The sequence below is a fragment of the Bos taurus genome, chromosome 5 (genome assembly GCF_002263795.3).
Source record: "Bos taurus isolate L1 Dominette 01449 registration number 42190680 breed Hereford chromosome 5, ARS-UCD2.0, whole genome shotgun sequence".
Taxonomy (NCBI): domain Eukaryota; kingdom Metazoa; phylum Chordata; class Mammalia; order Artiodactyla; family Bovidae; genus Bos; species Bos taurus.
Window position 1 is genome coordinate 78,362,441 of NC_037332.1, and position 22,120 is coordinate 78,384,560.

At 42.2% G+C, this 22,120-nt stretch overlaps 1 protein-coding gene across 4 annotated transcripts in view; it reads left to right on the forward strand.

The window, feature by feature from the left end:
• Positions 1–11,899: 11,899 nt before the first annotated feature.
• DENND5B (DENN domain containing 5B) overlaps positions 11,900–22,120 on the forward strand; it is a 220,790-nt gene continuing 210,569 nt past the window's right edge. For 3 of the 4 annotated variants that reach the window (XM_059886403.1, XM_005206831.5, XM_059886404.1), the window contains exon 1: positions 11,900–12,237. In XM_059886403.1, coding sequence (XP_059742386.1) covers positions 12,111–12,237 — 127 coding nt within the window. In that variant the 5' untranslated portion in view covers positions 11,900–12,110. The remainder of the gene's footprint in view (positions 12,238–22,120) is intronic. The other variant, NM_001205488.1, reaches the window with a different exon arrangement.

The following is a 22,120-nucleotide window of genomic DNA, read 5'->3' on the forward strand; positions in this document are numbered from 1 at the left end:
TAGAGAAAACCCGCATGCAGCAATGCAGCAATGAAGACCCAGAGCAACCAAAAGTAAATAAATAAAATTATTAAAAAAAGAATTGTCAATTCATTCTCCATTATGCATGCATGTGTGTATATGCATATATTCAATATTACTTTATCTATAGTCATTTGAATTACCCTTAAGAATAAGTCAGTAAAATAGTTACAAGTGTGAGTTATGTATATGAGAATGACTATGATTCACAATGTTGATAATCTTTTCTCACAGAAAAATACACATACACACTTAAAAAGAAAGATTTTGAATTACAAAAAAAGCAACAGATGCCTGTTGTGCAATTTTTAATAATTATAAATTTAATATTCAGAGATATGAAAAATAAAAAGTTACGCTTTTCATATTTTTTAAGCACAAGCATTTGTATAGTTTATTTTTAACACAGAATCATACTACATATTTTCTTTCTTGATTTTCCATTCAACCATATAGTGGATAATTTTTTTTTCCATCAGTGCAACTTCTTTCTTAGCATTACCCCACATAAATATACTATAATTTATATAACCATTTCCTCTTGGTAGAAATAAGATTGTCTCCATTTTTTTTTTAATATCATAAGCAATGTTTCAGGTAATATCATTGCACACAGTATCCTTTACTTGTGTGTTTTTGTAGCAGAGGTTCTGAGAAGCAGAACTGTTGAAACAAAAGGTAGGAGTGTTCTAAACTTTGATGGAAGATCTGTATTTTAATCACTACTCTTATATTCTCAATCTTGGCTTTGTGACAAGGAATCCATCCAACCAAAGAAACTATCAATTTCTTCCTCATTCTATGGGCCCTGATTCTCAGTGGGGAGCCTGCCCTAGCTGCCCGAGATTCTAGTGGCTTATTGTTACCTCCTTGAGAAGAGATAAGGCTGGGTTGTTTTTTCCTCCAAAATATGGACTTACATATTCTTTCCTTTTAGGTTTAGAATATACAGATCAATCCCCTTATTTGAGGGGGCATACTTTTAGTTGCAAGTAAAAGAAAAATAATTCAAACTGGCTGAAACACTAAAAGGAATGTATTGGCTCACATTAACTGATAAATTTCAGATACTGAGCTGGCTTCTTGTGTGATTTGACCCAGAGTTCACGATACAATCTGCTTTTCAGAGTTTCTCTACTCTCTGCACTGATCTGTATGTTGGCTTCATCCTTGGTCTGGCTTTCCCCCATAGGGCCAGCAATTCTGTATTTTTCCTTACTAACATCCAAGATGAGAAGATGGTGCTCCTTTCTCCAACTGTCAAACAAAGGTTCTGAACCTGACACTAAGTAGACCAGCTTAGGACAATTGTACATCTCTAAATCATTAACCCTTGAAAAGGTCATAGGTTCACAAAGCCTTACCCTAGAGTTAGTGGTAAGGCCAATCCCACCCAAACAACATCCAGGCTACACAATGAAGGGAGGGGAATGGATTCTGATTAAACAAACACTCCTTAGGGAGGAACTTCCTTTCCTCTTGCCTCATGTTTCCATAAGGAGGGACTTCTTCTACTGTAACACTCGTGGCCTCTCCCTTACCCATTGCTTACTGTTCTCATGGGTGAGGGATAGCAAAATCTAATGTTCATGGTCCTCATTTCTCTGATGGAAGAAGCTAATCTAATTAAATGTTGCAAGCATTGAAGATTTGGCTGTTTTCTTTCCTCCTGGAACTTACATGGGATGGCAATACTAGGTTAAACGTAGCTGCTCTGCAGTCTCAAATGTTCCCTTCTGTGTGCTGTGTCAGGGTACGGCCTGGGGAAAGATTTCTGAACACAAAATGCAATCTATCAACAATTGAGGAAATAAATTTATGATATTTTAAATATAGTTTGCTATTGTTTCAAGAAGTAGACAGATAAGGTACACTTAGTTTCTATAGGTTTGTGTCTTTATGGTTATATAGAGATCTTGAGGGCTTCCTAGGTAGTGCTAGCAGTAAAGAATCTGCTTGCCAATGTGGGGAGATGTTAAGAGACTCGGGTTCGATCCCTGGGTTGGGAAGATCCCCTGGAGGAGGGCATGGCAACCCATTCCAGTATTCTTGCCTGGAGAATCCCATGGACAGAGGAGCCTTGCAGGCTGCGGTCCACAGGATCACACACAGTTGGACACGACTGAAATGACTTAGCGCGCACGCACGCAGAGATCTTTAAAACATACAGAAATACAGCTTCTCTTCATATCTTCTGAATCAGGGGCTGAGTGGATATATAGACAAGTCCTTATACTTTTTAGCCTGGGGTAGCCTGAGGGTTTTGCCCATTTCTTCCTATCAACATTCTCCAGGCCAAATCACACTTAAATATGTGCTCTTTTGGCTGCAAGTGGCAGAATCCCAACTTAAATTACCTTAGGCAAAACAAAAGTCAAATATACCATAACGGTAGAGGATGTTTGCTCCATTTGTCCTCTCTGTCCTGGGTGTCAGTCTCATTCTTCTCTCTCGCTGCAGATTATTTTTCTTCACATAACAGAAATATGACCACTGGTCTCTCCTGAGGTTTTCAGCTTATAACACTGGCCATCTGCAGAGAGACCACCTCAACTCTCTGGGCCCTAAGTCCAAGACCAATGGGGAATCGCTTATAGGCTCAACTTGAGCCATAAGCCTTCTTCTAGACCAATCAATTCTTCTGAGAGGAGTGTGTGTGTGTGTGCGCGCGCGCGCATGTGCGCATGTGTGTGATGTTGTATCATATCATTGTAGCTCCTGAGAGAGCAATTTGGTTGGAATGAAAGGAAGGAGGTTCTCAGAAGGAGGCAGTCCTGAGAAAACAATTACACATAAATCTACTAAAGTATTATTGGAAAAAAGAGAAAGAACAGGACTAGATGATGAAAAGGAACTAATGTTGGGTATTTTATGTGAGGTAAAGGCAGAAAAGAAGGTCTAGATATTTCACTGAGAAAGTAAGGAAACATTTATGTGAAACTTTAGATAGGACAGACATACTCAAAATGTTGACTCATCTTGTGCTTTATTTACTTTCAAATACTTCAGTAAAACGGAGGAGGAAATGGCAACCGGCTCCAGTGTTCTTGCCTGAAGAATCCCATGGACAGGGAAGCTTGGTGGGCTATAATCCACAGGGTCACAAAGAGCTGGACACGACTGAGCAACTAAGCACCCATGCACTTCAGTAAAAAAACAATTAAATGGCAAAATGTTAATATTCAAACTGGGTGATGGGAGAATAGTCAAATTCATAGAATCATAAAGTACCCTGGTAGATGGTAGGGGCAGGAGGTTGGGACAGGGGAGGGAGAATGGGTAGTTGGTGTTCAATGGGGACAGAGTTTCAATTTAGGAAGATGAAAAATTCAGGAGGATGATGGTACAACAATGTGAACGTATTTAGTGCCCCTCAACTATACTGTTAAATATGGTTAAAATAGTATATTTTATATAATGTGACTTTACCATAACAAAAATTTTTTAAAAACTAAGTGGTGGGTATACAGGTGTCCATTATTCTAGTCTTTATGTATGCTTGAAAAATGTTCCATCACAAAAGAAAAAATAATCAAATTCTGAAGTGGACCTATGACAAGAAGTCATAAGCAGCACAGAGGGAAAAGATTAGTCAACTCAGGTAGAGAGATTTCATGGACTAACAGACATCAGAGGGCTTCCCAGGTGGCTCAGTGGTAAAGAATTGGCCTGCCAATGCAAGAGACTCAGGAGACACAGATTCGACCCCTGGGTCTGGAAGATCCCCTGGAGAAGGGAATGGCAACCCACTCCAGTTTTCTTGCTTGGACAGTTCCATGGACAGAGGAGCCTGGCGGACTACAGTCCATGGGGTTGCAAAGAGTCAGACATGACTGAGTGTGTATGCACACATACACACAGACATCAGAGCTGAGAAGGCCTTAGATAGTCTACAGTCCAGTCTTTGGTTTTGTTCCCAGTCCTACCACCGACAGTGTGTGTTTGGGTAAGTCACAAAAATTCCGTGGAACTTAAGACATTTTTATTTGTAAAATAAGGGAGCTAGCTTTGCTGATTTCAAATATTCTGTGTTAAACTCATTCAAAGCTAGCTAAGCCGAGCTCTTCAGAGATCAGATCAGATCAGATCAGTCACTCAGTCGTGTCCGACTCTTTGCGACCCCATGAATCGCAGCACACCAGGCCTCCCTGTCCATCACCAACTCCTGGAGTTCACTGAGACCCACGTCCATCGAGTCAGCGATGCCATCCAGCCATCTCATCCTCTGTCGTCCTCTTCTCCTCTTGCCCCCAATCCCTCCCAGCATCAGTCTTTTCCAATGAGTCAACTCTTCGCATGAGGTGGCCAAAGTTCTGGAGTTTCAGCTTTAGCATCATTCCTTCCAAAGAAATCCAGGGCTGATCTCCTTTAGAACTGACTGGTTGGTTCTCCTTGCAGTCCAAGGGACTCTCAAGAGTCTTCTCCAACACCACAATTCAAAAGCATCAATTCTTCCGCGCTCAGCCTTCTTCACAGTCCAACTCTCACATCCATACATGACCACTGGAAAAACCATAGCCTTGACTAGACGGACCTTTGTTGGCAAAGTAATGTCTCTGCTTTCGAATATGCTATCTAGGTTGGTCATAACTTTCTTTCCAAGGAGTAAGCGTCTTTTAATTTCATGGCTGCAGTCACCATCTGCAGTGATTTTGGAGCCCAGAAAAATAAAGTCTGCCACTGTTTCCACTGTTTCCCCATCTATTTCCCATGAAGTGATGGGACCAGATGCCATGATCTTCGTTTTCTGAATGTTGAGCTTTAAGCCAACTTTTTCACTCTCCACTTTCACCTTCATCAAGAGGCTTTTTAGTTCCTCTTCACTTTCTGCCATAAGGGTGGTATCATCTGCATATCTGAGGTTATTGATATTTCTCCCAGCAATCTTGATTCCAGCTTGTGTTTCTTCCAGTCCAGCGTTTCTCATGATGTACTCTGCATATAGGTTAAATAAACAGGGTGACAATATACAGCCTTGACATACTCCTTTTCCTATTTGGAACCAGTCTGTTGTTCCATGTCCAGTTCTAACTGTTGCTTCCTGACCTGCATACAGATTTCTCAAGAGGCAGATCAGGTGTTCTGGTATTCCCATCTCTTTCAGAATTTTCCACAGTTTATTGTGATCCACACAGTCAAAGGCTTTGGCATAGTCAATAAAGCAGAAATAGATGTTTTTCTGGAACTCTCTTGCTTTTTCTATGATCCAGTGGATGTTGGTAATTTGATCTCTGGTTCCTCTGCCTTTTCTAAAACCAGCTTGAACATCAGGAAGTTCATGGTTCACATATTGCTGAAGCCTGGCTTGGGGAATTTTGAGCATTACTTTACTAGCGTGTGAGATGAGTGCAATTGTGCAGTAGTTTGAGCATTCTTTGGCATTGCCTTTCTTTGGGATTGGAATGAAAACTGACCTTTTCCAGTCCTGTGGCCACTGCTGAGTTTTCCAAATTTGCTGGCATATTGAGTGCAGCACTTTCACAGCATCATCTTCCAGGATTTGGAATAGCTCAACTGGAATTCCATCACCTCCACTAGCTTTGTTCATAGTGATGCTTTCTAAGGCCCACTTGACTTCACATTCCAGGATGTCTGGCTCTAGGTCAGTGATCACACCATTGTGATTATCTTGGTTGTGAAGATCTTTTTTGTACAGTTCTTCTGTGTATTCTTGCCATCTCTTCTTAATATCTTCTGCTTCTGTTAGGTCCATACCATTTCTGTCCTTTATCGAGCCCATCTTTGCATGAAATGTTCCTCTGGTATCTCTGATTTTCTTGAAGAGATCTCTAGTCTTTCCCATTCTGTTGTTTTCCTCTATTTCTTTGCATTGATTGCTGAAGAAGGCTTTTTTATCTCTTCTTGCTATTCTTTGAAACTCTGCATTCAGATGTTTATATCTTTCCTTTTCTCGTTTGCTTTTCGCTTCTCTTCTTTTCACAGCTATTTGTAAGGCCTCCCCAGACAGCTATTTTGCTTTTTTGCATTTCTTTTCCATGGGGATGGTCTTGATCCCTGTCTCCTGTACAATGTCACGAACCTCCATGTATAGTTCATCAGGCACTCTATCTATCAGATCTAGGCCCTTAAATCTATTTATCACTTCCACTGTATAATGATAGGTATCAGCAAAACCAAGAAAGTGAGTCACCCCTACTGCTTGGCATTCAGGGCTCTTCATGCTCTGGCTCCAACTGAACTTCTGTCCTCTATACAGTCATTTCTTCTGTGCCTGAATGTTCCCTCCCAGTTCTACCTCCTATTTCTCTTATAAGACCATCTCAAATATGACCGCTTTCATGGTGTCATACTGGATTCCTTAATAAGATCTGACTTCTGTTCACTATATCCCACATATTTATAGAATGTATCATGTGGAATATACAATATTTTACTTTTTACTATTTCTAATGGTATTTGAATTAGTTTTGAAAAATATTTTCCTTCCTTGTTGTTGTTCAGTTGCTCGGTCGTGTCTAACTCTTTGCAACCCCATGGACTGCAGCATGCCAGGCTTCTCTGTCCTTCACTATCTCCTGGAGCTTGCTCAAACTTACGTCCCTTGAGTCCGTGATGCCATCCAACCATCGAATCCTCTGTCATTCCCTTCTCCTCCTGCCTTCAACCTCTCCCAGCATCAGGGTCTTTTCTAATGACTTAGCTCTTCACATCAGGTGGCCAAATATTGGAGTTTCAACTTTAGCATCAGTCCTTCCAATGAATATTCAGGACTGATTTCCTTTAGGATTGACTGGTTTGATCTCCTTGCAGTCCAAGGGATTCTCAAGAATCTTCTCCAACACCACAGTTCAAAAGCATCAATTCTTCAGCACTCAGCCCTCTTTATGGTCCACCCTCAGATGCATACATGACTACTGGAAAAACTATAGCTTTGACTAGACGGACCTTTGGCAGCAAAGTAAAGTCTCTGCTTTTCAATATGCTGTCTAGGTTGGCCATAGTTTTTCTTCCAAGGAGCAAGCATCCTTTAATCTCATGGCTGCAGTCACCATCTGCAGTGATTTTGGAGCCCAAGAAAATAAAGTCTGTCACTGTTTCCATTGTTTTCCTGTCTATTTGTCATGAAGTTTACCCATCTATTTTCTTTCCTGCTAGACTATAAACTCCTGAAGAAGAGGGATTGTGTCTTATTTAGTTTCATATTCTCAGATCATTAGCATAATGACTTAGACAAAAGTTTTTTTATAATCTTAGACCCGTCATTTAAGGTGGAAACAGATTTATGCAAAACTGTGAGTTGGCTGTTTTGCTTCCAAACTCTATTTTTTTTTTTTTTTGGTTGCATTGGATCTTCATTACAGTACAAGGGCATTCTCTAGTTGTACCTTGCATGGGACTTCTGGTTACAGTGCTTGGGCTTCTCGTGTTGTGGAGCACAGGCTCCAGCTTGCATGGGCTCAATAATTGCAGAATACAGGCTAATTTGCCCTGAGGCATGGGGGATCTTAGTTCCCCAACCAGGGATCGAACCCATGTCCCTTCATTGGAATGTGGATTCTCAATCTTTGGACCACCAGGGAAGTTCTGCCACCAAACTCTTACTGGCATAAACTAATGCTTTTTCTGAAACTAATGATGAGGGAATATGATTATTGATTTTCCAAATAATTTTTCATTGTGGTAAGATTTTCCCAGAAACCTTTTTAGCTGGCAGAAGAAAAATTTTGCTCAAAAAAATTCTGCCACAAAAGAGAATTTTTTGTTGGAATTGTGATTATTTGGCATGTTTTGTGCTATGAGATTGTTGCCTCCACTGTAGGTTTCCAGGTGGGCAGCATATGTGCCAGGAACAGCAGCAGAATGGAAGGCAATGCTGTAAGTATTTGAACAATGATCCCTAAAGGACTCTCTGGTAAAACCTCCAATGGAGGGGATGACTTATGTGTGGAGAGGTTCAGCCATGCCAGGGTTTGCTGCCTGCAGGAGGCACAGGAATGAAGAATTAACTGATTACTGCTAACCTGGCATAACATATAGTGACTCTGACTACTAGTAAAGCGTGGTCCAAGGAATGTGTAGGGCTCTGAGTAGTTTCTTTAGCAATCCTGTCTCTCTTGGTTATGAATATGTGTAGATGACATGGTGGAAAGGAAGAATGGTACCAACAAGGGTTATCTTAGCATGGAAATAGAGATATGATCTCTCCCCTCCTCAACACAGTTTAAATACCTTGTAAGATTTAAGTCATTTTATAAGCAACTTCTGCAACTCAATTCCAGAAAAATAAACAACCCAATCAAAAAATGGGCCAATGAACTAAATAGACATTTCTCCAAAGAAGACATACAGATGGCTAACAAACATATGAAAAGATGCTTAACATGACTCATTATCAGAGAAATACAAATCAAAACCAAAATGAGGTATCATTTCACGCCAGTCAGAGTGGCTGCGATCCAAAAGTCTACAAGCAATAAATGCTGGCAAGGGTGTGGAGAAAAGGGAACCCTCTTACACTGTTGATGGGAATGCAAACTAGTACAGCCACTATAGAGAACAGTGTGGAGATTCCTTAAAAAACTGAAAATAGAACTGCCGTACGACCCAGCAATCCCACTGCTGGGCATACACACTGAGGAAACCAGAATTGAAAGAGACACGTGTACCCCAATGTTCATCACAGCACTGTTTATAATAGCCAGGACATGGAAGCAACCTAGATGTCCATCAGCAGATGAATAGATAAGAAAGCAGTGGTACATATACACAATGGAGTATCACTCAGCCATTAAAAAGAATACATTTGAATCAGTTCTAATGAGGTGGATGAAACTGGAGCCTATCATACAGAGTGAAGTAAGCCAGAAAGAAAAACACCAATACAGTATACTAACACATATATATGGAATTTAGAAAGATGGTAATGATAACCCTGTATTCGAGACAGCAAAACAGACACAGGTGTATAGAACAGTCTTTGGACTCTGTGGGAGAGGGCAAGGGCAGGATGATACAGGAGAATGGCATTGAAACGTGTAAATTATCACATGTGAAACGAATCACCAGTCCAGGTTTGATGCATGATACAGGGTGCTTGGGGCTGGTGCACTGGGATGACCCAGAGGGATGGGTTGGGGAGGGAGGTGGGAAGGGGGTTCAGGATAGGGAACACATGTACTCCCGTGGCAGATTCATGTCAATGTATGGCAAAACCAATACAATATTGTAAAGTACAAAATAATAATAATAAATTAAATAAATAAAAATGTCCTTTTAAAAAAAGATTTAAGTCATTTTATTCACTTAGCTAATTTATTTCTGAGTCATCATTTTAGAGCAAAACATATGTGCATTGATGTATAGTTAATTCTTTTTTTTTTTTTTTGCTGAGGTCTTCATCATGCAGGATCTTCTGTTGTCTTAGACTCTCTAGCTGTGGCACACAGGCTTAGGTGCTCCAAGGCATGTGGGATCCTACTTCCCTGACCAGGACTTGAACCCGCTTCCTCCGCATTGCACAGCGGACTCTTAAATACTGTACCACTAGGGAAGTCTCTCTTGGTTATTCTTTCAACTTTGCTTTATTGCAGTTAATGCAGAATATACCACAGTGTTGCTCTGAAGTGATAATTAGGAACATACCCAGGTATTTTCAAATTAGAGTTTTAACCTTGTAACGTGTGATAATTCTATTGAAAGCTTTAGGGAAGATTTTAGCCACAACTAAAAGATCCCACATAGCACAACTAAGATCCAGCACAGCCAAATAAAATTTTTTTTTAAGTCAGTTACTTTTCAAATCAACAAAAGTACCATATCCCTTGGCTAGTTCAAACAGTGAATTAGTTTTCTATTGTCCTCTATTAATCTAGAATCAAACAAACATTCTGTAAGGATCTACTGCAAAGATAGGAGAAACATACACATCCTCCCCTCATTAATGAATTGTTTTACATATTTCAGTTCTGTCTATATGAGAAAAAGCAATCATTTCATAATAGCAAATAAGCATATGTTCATAAATATGTCACAGATAGAGTTTCTGTATTTTCCTAGTAGCATCAACAACTTGTTACTACCGAGATAACCACCCTTCTTTCATTCATTTAATAAACATGAATTGAGGGGCTAGGTGGACCAGGGTTCTGCTAGACACTAAAAGTAGAAACAGGCTGAACCTAGCAGGATCCTGACTCCTGCTCTGTGGAGCTTACAATCCAGTTGAGCAGACAGACATAGGTCATTGAAAGTGTTTTGAAGGAAAAGTGCAGGGTGCAGTAGGAGCTAAAGGTGCATTACCCAGGCTGTGGCTCATTCTGATTTTTTTCTTCTTCTTACACTTCAAACCCGAGGAAAAAGTGAGGGTACAAGCCACAGTACATGATGGTATGTGTGTGTGTGCTCCATGGACCACAGGACATCAGGCTCTTCCATGAGATTTTCCAGGCAAGAATACTGGAGTGGGTTGCTATTTCCTTCTGTGAGGGATCTTCCCAACCCAGGGATGGAGCTTTTGTCTCTGGGGTCTCCTGCACTGGCAGGCAGGTTCTTTACCACTGAGCCACCAGAGTGAGTGAGTGTTCAGTCGCTCAGTAGACTCCAACTCTTTGCAACCTGATGAACTGTAGCCCGCCAGGCTCCTCTGTCCATGGGATTCTCCAGGCAAGGCTACAGAGTGGGTTGCTGTGCCCTTCCCCAGGGGATCTCCAGACTCAGGGATCAAACCCTTGTCCCTTAGTCTCCTACATTGGCTGGTGGGCTCTTTACCACTAGCGCCACCTGGGAAGCCCACTGAACTTCCATACATATCTTTCAGAGAACATTTTCCAGTCAAATAATTGAGCTTCGGTATCTCAGTCCACCTCCCTGGAATATCTGCTAGAGTGTCTACCGGAAATGTCACCATGCACACCCACATGCTCCCCCCACCCAACCCCGTACCTTATACCCAAATCCCTAAAAAAGAGTGCCGAAGTGGTGTGGAAGGGATGACCATGTGGAGATAGTATGGATTTAGTTGTCACTTTTCAAGGGATTAAGAGTAGATCTGTGATGTCGTTGTGAAAAGTGGTAAGTCAGAGGAAAGAGCAGGGTAAGAAAGCCATAGCCTTGTGAAGAGAAGAGTTCAGGGTTTAATTCCTTTTGCCTTATCAGCCGCCGATTGTACCTGCTGGAAGAGCAGATAAGTTCAAATGAGTACAGAGCTGGGGAACTGGAGCGCCTTGACTACAGTACACTGACCTGGAAAATGTCAGGATAAATTACGGAATGGGTCGGCTAGGGGAAGTTGGTAATTGTGGTCATTGTAGGTCTTAAAGCTTTGTGGATATTGAGTGGGTTTTCTGTTTTCTTTGTGCCATTGAGTAGGCACCAATTCGGTGAGGAAGGATGGCTTGTGAGCGGGGTTGAGCGCTGGTGGAAGGATTCAAGGACTATGATCTTAAAATAAGATGGACATCCGCACTTGTCAGTTTAAAATATGTTGATGGTCCAGATCGTTGTGGGAAATGATTTCGGAGCAGCCGTTAACCTTTCCCCAAGCTGCATTTCTTTTTTAAAAATTCAGGATAGGAAGAATCCCCTCTGCGGCTTTGCCTCTTATTGGCAGCCGGAGGCGCGTGTGTGGGGTCGCCCTTGCGCCTCAGCCCCGGCCGCCAGGCTGGCACGAATCCCGCCAGCATCCGGCGCTCCCTTCCGAGCCCGCTGGACGCGCGCGCACGTACTGCCGAGACGCGCGCTCCCGCCCCTCGCGAGCGCGCCCTCCCCTCCGCGCCCCCGCCCTCCCCGCGCTCCCACCGCCAGAGCGCCGCTCAGCTGACCGGCGGGCGCCAGACGGCGAGGCTCCCAGCTCGCGAGCGCAGCTGCGGCGACGCGGGCCTCTCACGGCGACACTCCCCCCGCGTGCCCCTCCCCCGCCGGGCACCGGGAGCGGGACCGACCGGGCACGAGCTCGAGGCCGCTTCCCCGGCGCCGAGCGAGGAGCGAGGCTGCGCTAACGAGCGGCGGCTGCGCGGCCATGGGCTCGCCCGGATCGCCTTAGGGCGGGCGCGCGGAGACCGAAGCCCGAGCGGCAGCCTCAGCAGCGAGTCCTCTCAGGCGACGGCGGCGACAGGAGCAGCGCGGCCGGGATGAGCGGGAGCGGCGCGGCGCCCGGCCCGGCCTCGGGCTCCTCCCCGGCCGCCTGCCGCTTTGCGCACTACTTCGTGCTGTGCGGGATCGACGCGGACAGCGGGCTGGAGCCGGACGAGCTGGCGGGTAAGGCCGGGCTGCGGCAGCGCGGGGTCCCCTCAGGGACGCGGGGGACGCGCGGGAGGCGGGGTGCCGGCTCCAGACAAAGTCAGTTCCCGGCGGCGCTCGCTCGCTGGCCGGCCAGGCTCTCGGGCAGCGATTTAATGACATTGTTATTTATTCCGCGTGCAGGGTGCTCTGCTGAGCCCGCGGGCGCCCGCAAGCCGGCCCCCTCGCCCGCAGCTGCCGGCGGAGGCGGCCGGTGAGTCACCGGGCGCGTTAACTCCCGGCCTCGCTGTGCTCCCGCCCCCCACCCTCAGCCCGGACCTCGAAGTTTTAGCCTCTGCACGTGACGCGGCGCCCCGACCCTTCGGGGAGGGGGCGTCGGAGGCCGCGGGGCCGCGGGGCGGGAGTCCACCCAGGCGGCGGCGGCCCGCGGGGCGAGCGCCGGGCGGGAGGCTGATTGGACTTCATCCTTGAGTGTTCGCGGTCTGCGCCGCCTCCGGCCTCGGGTTCTGCGCTGACGGTGGAGTCACCTTTTGGAATCCTGTCGATTTGGCAGTATCGCGGGGGCTGGCGAAGATCTTTGAACCTGGGGACTTAGGACGATGCTTTGTTGATACCGCCTATAGGGTTCTGAGTTTAAGTAGTTAGACATTTCCACTCAGTTGGGTGCACCGAGTGTTGCTGCCTGGGTTTTCCCGGAGGGGCATCGTGCGTCCTCTTGACTCATTATTTGATGGCGCAGTGCGGGGCTGAGCTGGGGAGCAGCCGCTGGAAAGGGGGCTGTTAAAGGCTGGTGGTGGAGGGGGCAGGGGTGTGTGCGCAGTGTCAGGAGGAGCCTGGGGAGAAACGACTGATTTCATTTTTCACGCCTGTTTCTGCTTGCCTTCTTGGGTTCTGAATCTCGATTTTTTTTTTTTTTGGTACGTGTGAGACAAGTGACATCTACCGCTTGAACTTTATCTGTGTCAGTGTTAGACACTTAGGTCATAGCCTTTCAGAACAGCTTTTTTGGACATAGCATTCTTGATTGCACCAGTGTGTGTGTGTTTCTTTTCCTTTTTTGGCGGGGAGGGGGTGACTGTGAAGAATGTATTAAATAATAAACAGTAGTAAACAGAACTGTTCAGCCTTTAGAACAATACCCACCAACTCAGCTCTTGGCTAAATGAATATCTTAAGTCAGTTTCACAGCAAAACCTTTTCAACAAAAGCTATGAATAATTTTACTTAAAATTTTTATATGAAAAGAGAGATGAGTACCAGGCTATGTGTAATTATATATTCCTGTCCTTTCTTCATGTACGTATTAGGAATGGCTTTGTTAAGGGTTACGGAGTTAGAAAAAAGAAATGTTTGGAGAGATTCCTCTTTCAGGATTGGTGAAGGGTTATTTTAGATTTCTAGAATCCCTTTCCCCCTAAACATTTCCCTAAACATTTATGACACTGAGTCACTTGGAGACCTTCCGTCAGTGGCTACTGATGACTGGAAAAAGCCTGTGTTTTTTTCTTCATCAAGTCTGTATGCCTAGTAAAGCTAGAAGAACACCTTTAAGTGTCACCTGAGTCTCTTTGGGCATAGTGCAAATGGCTTTAACAAAACAGGAAAAAAACATTTTAATGCATTCATTCAGTAAGTAGTTTTGAAAGCCTTTAGGTGTAGATTGTGTTCTAGGCACTGGGCTCAGCTGTAATCAAAGCAGTCAAAAAAATCACTGCCATCATAGAGCTTACATTATAGTGTAAAGAAATAATAAACATATGTAGTTTTGTCAGAGGTTATTAAGTGCTGTGAGGAAAAATACATCTGGGAGATGAGAGTAGGGCCGTGCCAACAGAATGATGGAATTTGTAGGGTTGGATTGATTTTAAATAAGATGGTTAGGGAAGGCCTTGCTGATAAGGTAATGTTTGAAAAGAACCCTCAAGGAGGAGAGGAAGCTGGCCATGTGTATTGTCCCAGGGTACAGCATTGTAGGCAGAGGAGACAGCATGTGCAAAGACCTGAGATGGAAGAGTTCCTAGTTTTGTGGTAACAGCAAGGAGGCCAATACTGAGTAAGAAAGAGAGTAGTAGCTGTCATCATTGAGAAGAAGTAGGGCTTCATAGACTGTTAGACTTATAGATGGGAAACCATATCACTAGGCTTTGAGCAATGTAATGAGATATGATCTACCTTCTAAAAAGTTGGCTATGGCTGCCATGTTGACTAGACTATATCAAGGGCAAGATAGAGGCAGACCAGTTAGGAGGCTCTTTTTCACTCTTTGAGGCAAAAGTTGTTGGGGGTTGGATCAAGTTATGTGGTTAGAAGCTGAGTATATTTTGAAGGTAGAGCCAGCAGGACTTGGTGATGAATTGAGTATGGTATTCATAATAAAAGAAAATGATAAAAAAGAAAGGACTCCCAAGATTTTCTCTCTAAACAATTACAAGCACCTGTTTACTGAAATTGGAAGACTGATGGAGAAGCTGGCTGGAGAAGATTAGTTTAGCTTTGGGCATACTAAATTTGAGGTGCCCATTAGACATTCAGATAGAAATACCAAGTAGGCAAGACATCTGTCAGGGCCCCTAACTTTATTTTTAGGTGTAAGTTGAAAGCCTTGAAGTTAGGTGTCACCCAGGGAGTGGATGTAGATAGAAAAGAGAAGAGGTTTGAGGATTGAGTCCTGGGGATATTGCAACATTCTGAGGGGAGAAAGATGAGGTGGAAACAACCAAGGAGTTTAAGAAATGCGGCTAGTGTGACAAGAGGAAAACAAGAGAATGTAGTATCATGAACCCAACTACCAACTTCTTAACTTTTTCCACAGAGCTACATTTAGGGATCAGGAAACAAGGCTGGTGAGTTAAGCAAATTAGTCACAAGGTTGTTTCTGTTTTGCTGCATTAATTTCAGAGTTAATGATAGTTAGGTTTCTATTTTACTTTTCTGGAACTAATCTATTTTTATCCTACTGTTTCTTAGCAAGTTGTCACCCCACCTGTAGAAGATCTTAATTGACTTCTGTTAAACATAAACCAGTTACTTTATAGACTTGTTCTTAACATATACATATTCCTAGAACTTACACTTTGCAGGTGGTGGGTCATTGTTATCAAATGAAGGACACGAACCATATGATGAAGTAACAGTTAAATAGACTGAGATCTTATGAGAAATGAGATCTTGTAATAAAGTGATCTGGGCTTTACCTTGCTTTTAGACACTCCTTCGGTAAAGCTTTGCTTTACCAACAATGGAGAAGACGTCTTTCATCGCATATAGGTCTTTTAACAACTGAAAGTAATTTGAACATATATAAATTTAAAATATGGAGGTCCTAGAGATTTTATGGAAGTGTCTCTCTCTCTCTATGTATACTGATACAGCAGTATTGGGCTTCCCAGGTGGTGCTAGTGGTAAGGAACCCATGTGCCAGTACAGGAGACATAAGAGATGTGGGTTCAATCCCTGGGTCAGGAAGATCCTCTGGAGGAGGGCATGGCAACACACTCTAGTATACTTGCCTGGAGAATCCCATGGACAGAGGACCCTGGCGGGCTACAGTCCATAGGGTCGTAAAAAATCAGACACAACCAAGTGACTTAGCACGCATGCACGCACAGCAGTATTGCCTGTTGTTCTTCTCTGTCATGTCTTAGCTGTTGTGCTTCTCCTACTCACTGTGTATTTTCAAGATGTATTTGATCCATAAACAAATATGTCCCTTAAATGTTAAAGCATAAATATTTAAATTTCCTTTAATGTTAAAGATAAGATGTTTCAGACTGACTATTGCATAAAGAAGAAAGGAGGTGTAAATAGAAGTCACTGGAATTAGTTGATGTGAAGGGAAGTAGGTATCATTTTGAAATTTTCCTTTATGTCTCTCATTTCCTCTAAGACCAAGCTGTAGGAATTTATGTGGCTTGATTTACAGCAACAGATCTTTTAGGCAGTAGAAAAATGAAGGATATAATTAGACCTTTATTCAAGTAACGTAAATATGCAAGCCCCCAAATATCCCTTCCCCTAAGAGGGAAAGAAGCGTCTTTGTTGCTCTCTTTCGTAGTACCTTGTACATAGTGTTTAATAAGTGAATATAAAGTTTACAAATGAGTCTGCAAATTGTGTGGTGACCAGAATATTCTTAAAGCTTTTCCATGGTAGCTTGGATTCAGGAATGCTGATAGATATGGAAGTCTGATGGATGAGATCCCTGCTTTGTTTCGAGATCTTCCTTGGTGCCTCCAGCTGTTTATTTTTAGCCTTGGTGTCTTGGCTGTGGTTTAGAGCTTAGAGGCAGTGGAGACCATGTTCTGAATTCAGATATAAAATTTTGTTAAAACTGACAGTATCATGCTGCAGTAGTACTGGAAGGGACCTTAGACATCATTTAGAGTGGAGAAACGAAGACTGAGAGTTTAAGATCTCAGAGATCCCATTTGATCAGAGCAGGCACCAGACTAAAGCCTGGTGGTTCTTTTTTTTTTCGGCCGTGCCATTCAGCTTCCTCAACCAGGAACTGAAACCAGGACTCCAGCAGTGAGAGCAGCAAGTCCTTAACCACTGGACCACCAGGGAATTCCAAGCTTGGTTGTTGTAATGCACAAAGCTGCATAGTTATTTAAACTCAAAAAAAGACGAGCTTAACGTGAGTTCAGCAAGCATTTCAGGATTACTCTCAATCCAGACTGAATGTCATGGTCAAGGCTGTGCTAAAGTCTTTTAAAAACCATGGCCAGGTGTACAGAGGTGGATGGGATAGGAGCTTCCCTGATCTGACCACAATTGGTACTGCCTGAATTGTTAACTTTGCTGACATCCTTGGTCCACAGTAGATTATGTGTGGGAGTTTGCAAGGTCTGCCCTGGTAACTGGGGTGCTGGAGAAGGAATAATACAAGGATCAACTTCCGTTCGAATGGGGCCAAAGAAGAGTCAAGGTCTAATTGCTGTGGTATAGTGATACTTGGTTTTAAAAATCCACTTGGAATAAAATTCTTTACAGTGAAATTGTCCCAACAGTGAGGGCAACTAAGTCCTAGGGCTCAGGCATCTCCTGCACTGGTTCATGCAGGACATACCAGCATAGGAGCTCAGAAGAGCAAAGATGAGATAGTTAGGAAAGAGGGGAGGAGGGAGGAACATAAGTGTCTTTGGAGGAGAAATAGTAACAGAAAGGGGAAGAAAGGGGACGAGAAGATAAAAAGGAGGCTGGAGGAGGGCAGGTACATATATCCAGTGCGGAGGAGTTGAGACAGACTGTCCTGACATTTCTGAGTATATTCTTTGATTTGCATTTCCACTTCTGGTCACAGACACTCTTGGAGTAATAGAAGTAAATGTCTAGAATATAATGCATTGTTAGTCATAATTTCTATTGAACTCCATATGGAAGAAAACATTTTCTTCTATGATTTGTTAGAGGGTAGAGGCAGTTCCTACATAAGGGACTTCAGTCAACTATACTTCAATTTTAAAAAATAGGTACTTTAGGAAACAAGTGCCGTATGTCCAAATCCTTAACAGTTTTGATTAGGCTTTGGATTAATTATTCAGTGTTAAATGCTTATAGTGTGCCAGGTTGAGGAGTATATAGGTGACAGTCACTGTTTTGAAAGAATCTACAATAAAATAGCAATAATAAAATAACTTTCTGCATGCCAAGCACTAGCTAAATGCTTCGTAACTATTACCTCATTTTATCCTGACAACAACCTTAGGAGATGGCACTATTTTCTCTATTTTACAGATGAGGAAACTGAGTTTATCAAAACAAAAATTAAAAAAAGAAGAGTATATATTTGATACTATACCTGTTCTTATTAATGAATGTTAGATATAATGGAAGTATAAGGTATTTACTGCACAAATAAAAACACTACTTCCAAAAAATGTTAATCCTTTTGTTCTTCTTATTGGGTTTTATACCTGTCTTTTCTTGGCATAAATTACCTGTCCTTAGATAAGTTTATAGTTTTTAAAAGGAATGTTGCTTGCTTGTGAAACCTTGGCTGGTGTGGCTGTCAGTACAATTGTTAAAGCTGTATGCACAATCAGAAGCTGAGAATCCGGTCCTGGATCTGTTATTTAGGACAGCTCTGGGTCTCAAGTGTTTTTATATGTATTGATGGGGTTGAATGAGGTGCTTGGTTTCTGAATTTACCACTCCTCTCCTTATGGGTTGGAAATTGTTTTTGAATGAAAAACTAACTGTATCAGTTTTTTAAAAGATTAATCCTAAATGACATAGAACATGAAGACTGAATATACCCCATATTTCTACATGAGGATTGATGAGTAATTATAATCTCAGCCACAAGAAATGGAAAAAAATAAGTTAGTCTGTGCCGTGCAGTTTTTTAATAAGCGTTTTGAAATGTTAGTTCATGCGCGCTCAGTTGTTATCTGCATGGACTCTTAGAAATCCAGAGATCTCTGTTTGAAATGACCATGTTAAGTAATCTCTAGAAGTCTGTACTCTAGCGGTGTAGATGATACTGCCAGTTCTCCACAAAATAGCCAGTGGGATCTTAGAATAATTTTTTCCACTTAAAATTCTTCAGTAACTGTCTTTGTATTCAGATCAAGATTCAGATTCTTTATTGGTATCTTAGTTTATTCAGGCTACTATAAAAGAATACCATATACTGGGTTGCTTATAAACAAGAGAAATTTATTCCTCACAGTTCTAGAGGTTGGGAAGTCGAGATGAAGGTGCTGGTAGATGAAGTGCTGGTGAGGTCCTACTTGCTGATTCCTAGATGACTGTCTTGTATTGAAAGAGGTGAGGGTGTGTCTGAGATCTCTCTTATAAGGATTATGTATACATTCCATTCACGAGGGCTCCACCCTCGTGACCTAAGCACATCCCAAAGGCCCAAGCTCCAAATATCATCACATGAGGGATTAAATTTCAACATAGGAATTAGGGGGGTGGGACACAGATTTTCAGTCTGTTCACCGTCGTTGGCAGAGCCCTTCATAATGTGCTCTCTGCCTGTATTTCCAACCTTTTCTGATTGGAACAGTCTTTCCTGTTACATTGGTTTTCTTGAAGGTTCTTAAACAGGGCAAGCTTCTTATCTCATGACCTGTTTATCTTCTGTTCTCTCCCTAGAACCTCTTCCCCTAGACCACCATGATCCATTATAATTATTAATATAATGTGAGACATGTTTATAGTTTTAAAATTTCGAGCCACATTTAGAAAAGTAAATAGAAACAGGTGATATTAATTTTAACGATATATTTTATTTATATATCTAGGAGATTATTTCAACATATAATCAACATAAAAATTATTCGTGAGATATTTCACATTCTTTTATTCTTACAAAATCTTCAAAATCCGGTGTGTATTTTATGCTTACAGCATATCTCAATTGGACTAGCCACATTTTGAGTGTTTGGTAGTCATGTTTCAAGTGTTCAGTAACCACATGTGTCAGGTAGCCACCCTTTGCTCAGTGTAGCCCTACATCTTTGCAAGATTGGCTTCTTCCTGTTCAAGTTTTTGCACAAGTGTTGCCTTCTCAGAGTAGCCTTCCCAGACCATCCTATATAAAGTTGTGTCCTTCCTCTCTCTCCCTGCCCAACCCTTGCAGTCTCCCTGCTTTATTTCCACATTATTTATTTCCAGGTATATTGTACTTGGCATGTCAATATTTCCCATTCGATTGTCGATTGTTAGCTCCTGGAGGGCAGGACCATGTCTCTCTAGTTTAGTTTTGTATATCCAGTGACTAGATTGTTTGAATAAATGAATGAAATCCCTTGAGATAGGCTTTCCTGATAGCTTAGTTGGTAAAGAATCCACCTGCAGTGCAGGAGACCCTGGTTTGATTCCTGGGTCAGGAAGATCCCCTGGAGAAGGGATAGGCTACCCACTCCAGTATTCTTGGGCTTCCCTTGTGGCTCAGCTGGTAAAGAATCCATCTGTAATACGGGGAACCTGGGTTCGGTCCCTGGGTTGGGAAGATCCCCTGGAGAAGGGAAAGGCTACCCACTCCAGTATTCTGGCCTAGAGAATTCCATGGATGGTTTAGTCCGTGGGGTCGCAAAGAGTCAGACATGACTGAGCAACTTTTGCTTTCACTTTCACCCAGTGAGTAGAGTGTTTGAATAAATAAATGAAATCACTTGAGATGGATAAATATAGAACTTTTATTTTTGTTACCAACAATAAAAGTTAGTATGTTTGGTTTATTTGTGGATTTTTTAACCTCTAAAGTGGACTAGCGTTTTTTGTTGTTTTTTTTTTTAATTGGAAATTTGAAATTGATAAAAAAGCAAGAGAGTAGAAGAATGATTAATCTTTTAAAAGGTTTATGTCAGCTTTGTGGAAAGCTATTGTGGAAGCTATTGCGTTCCATTTCCTTCTTTGTGGACATCCACATCGGTTTTGGGCCTGGTCAGCCAGGACAGTTCTCTTTTTCTATAAAGTTTAATCCTTTGTAATTTTTCCCCATTTATATTTTGTCTTTATCATACCTTATGTAATGTTCTCTTATGCCTGAGACTTGACTTTTTAAGATTTAATAACCTCTTAGCCAGAGATTCCAGAAATTTTCAGTATGAGGCTACTTTTCAAACAGCCACTTTTCTACACTACTTTTCAAACAGAATGCAACGATAGCTGTTTTAGTGTGAGAAGATAAGAACTGAGAGTTCTAGGAATAAAAATGGAAATGTTTTATGTACTGCTGAGACAGCACATCATGAGGCTAGAATAATATGAAACAGTTCATTCCTGCACCTTTCCCAAGAATCCATGATTTTTACTAACTGTATTCTGAATTAAATATTGTAACTATTTTAATTAATGGATTTCTTAAGTTAGTGCCTTTTATTTTCCTTTCATAAATTTTTATACATCACTGGTGTAGAAAGTTAAGTTTGAAATGTAGAAAGTTAAGTTTGCTTTTTTAAAATGATTTTCAAAGATACATGCTAGCACTATTATGTCAGAAGTATCTCCAGGAAATCCCCTTTATATAATGAAGTTGTGAAAATAGTTAATGTTTATTGGGCCATGAACTGTGGTTGATGATTTATAAACATTATTTTGAATCCCCACAATAACTTGAATGTATTACTATCATCACTTTATAGGTGAGGAGGCTGAGGTTTGGTGAGTTGCTGCCCAGAGTCACAGACAGTAAAGGCCAAAGCTGGAATTGCATCCTGGTGGCCCTCTTCCACTGTGCCCTGCTGCCCCTCCAAGTACTCCAGACCAGCTGTCCTCAGCTGGTGGGTGGTGACATATTTCCAGGCCTGGCGGCTGTGAACTGGGTCACAATTAATTATTAATAATAGTTGAGGACTTTCTGGTGGTCCATTGATTAAGAATCTGCCTGCCAATGCAGGGGATACAGATTCGATCCCTAGTCCAGGAAGATTTCATGTGCCGTGGATCAGCTAAGCCCATGTGCCGCAACTACTGAGCACGTGGCCTAGAGCCAGAGCTTCGCAACAAGAGAAGCCATGGTAGTGAGATGCTCTCGCACGAAACAGAGTAACCCCTGCTTGCTGCAACTAGAGAAAGCCTACTGACAGCAATGAAGGCCCAGCATAGCCAAAAATTAATTAATAAAAAATAGGTGAAATACTGAGATTTTAAGTGGTATTTTTAAATAAGTGGAATTAATTCAATATCTGCCCTCTAAGGATGTCATTCTCACTTCCATTCCTATGTGCTTTTATTAAGTGGTGGAAGAGAAAGTTGGCATTACATGCACTATACCAGCAATTGTGAATAGCCCCACACAGGATGGGAAATCTGTCTTGTTAATGCTACCACCAAGCTGGTTATTCATGAGCAGTGAATAGTTTCCATATATTTCTATTCTATTAGGAATACCATTGCAAAAGTAGTCTGTTTGCTTCCCTTCCCTGTAGATTTTTTTAAAAAAATT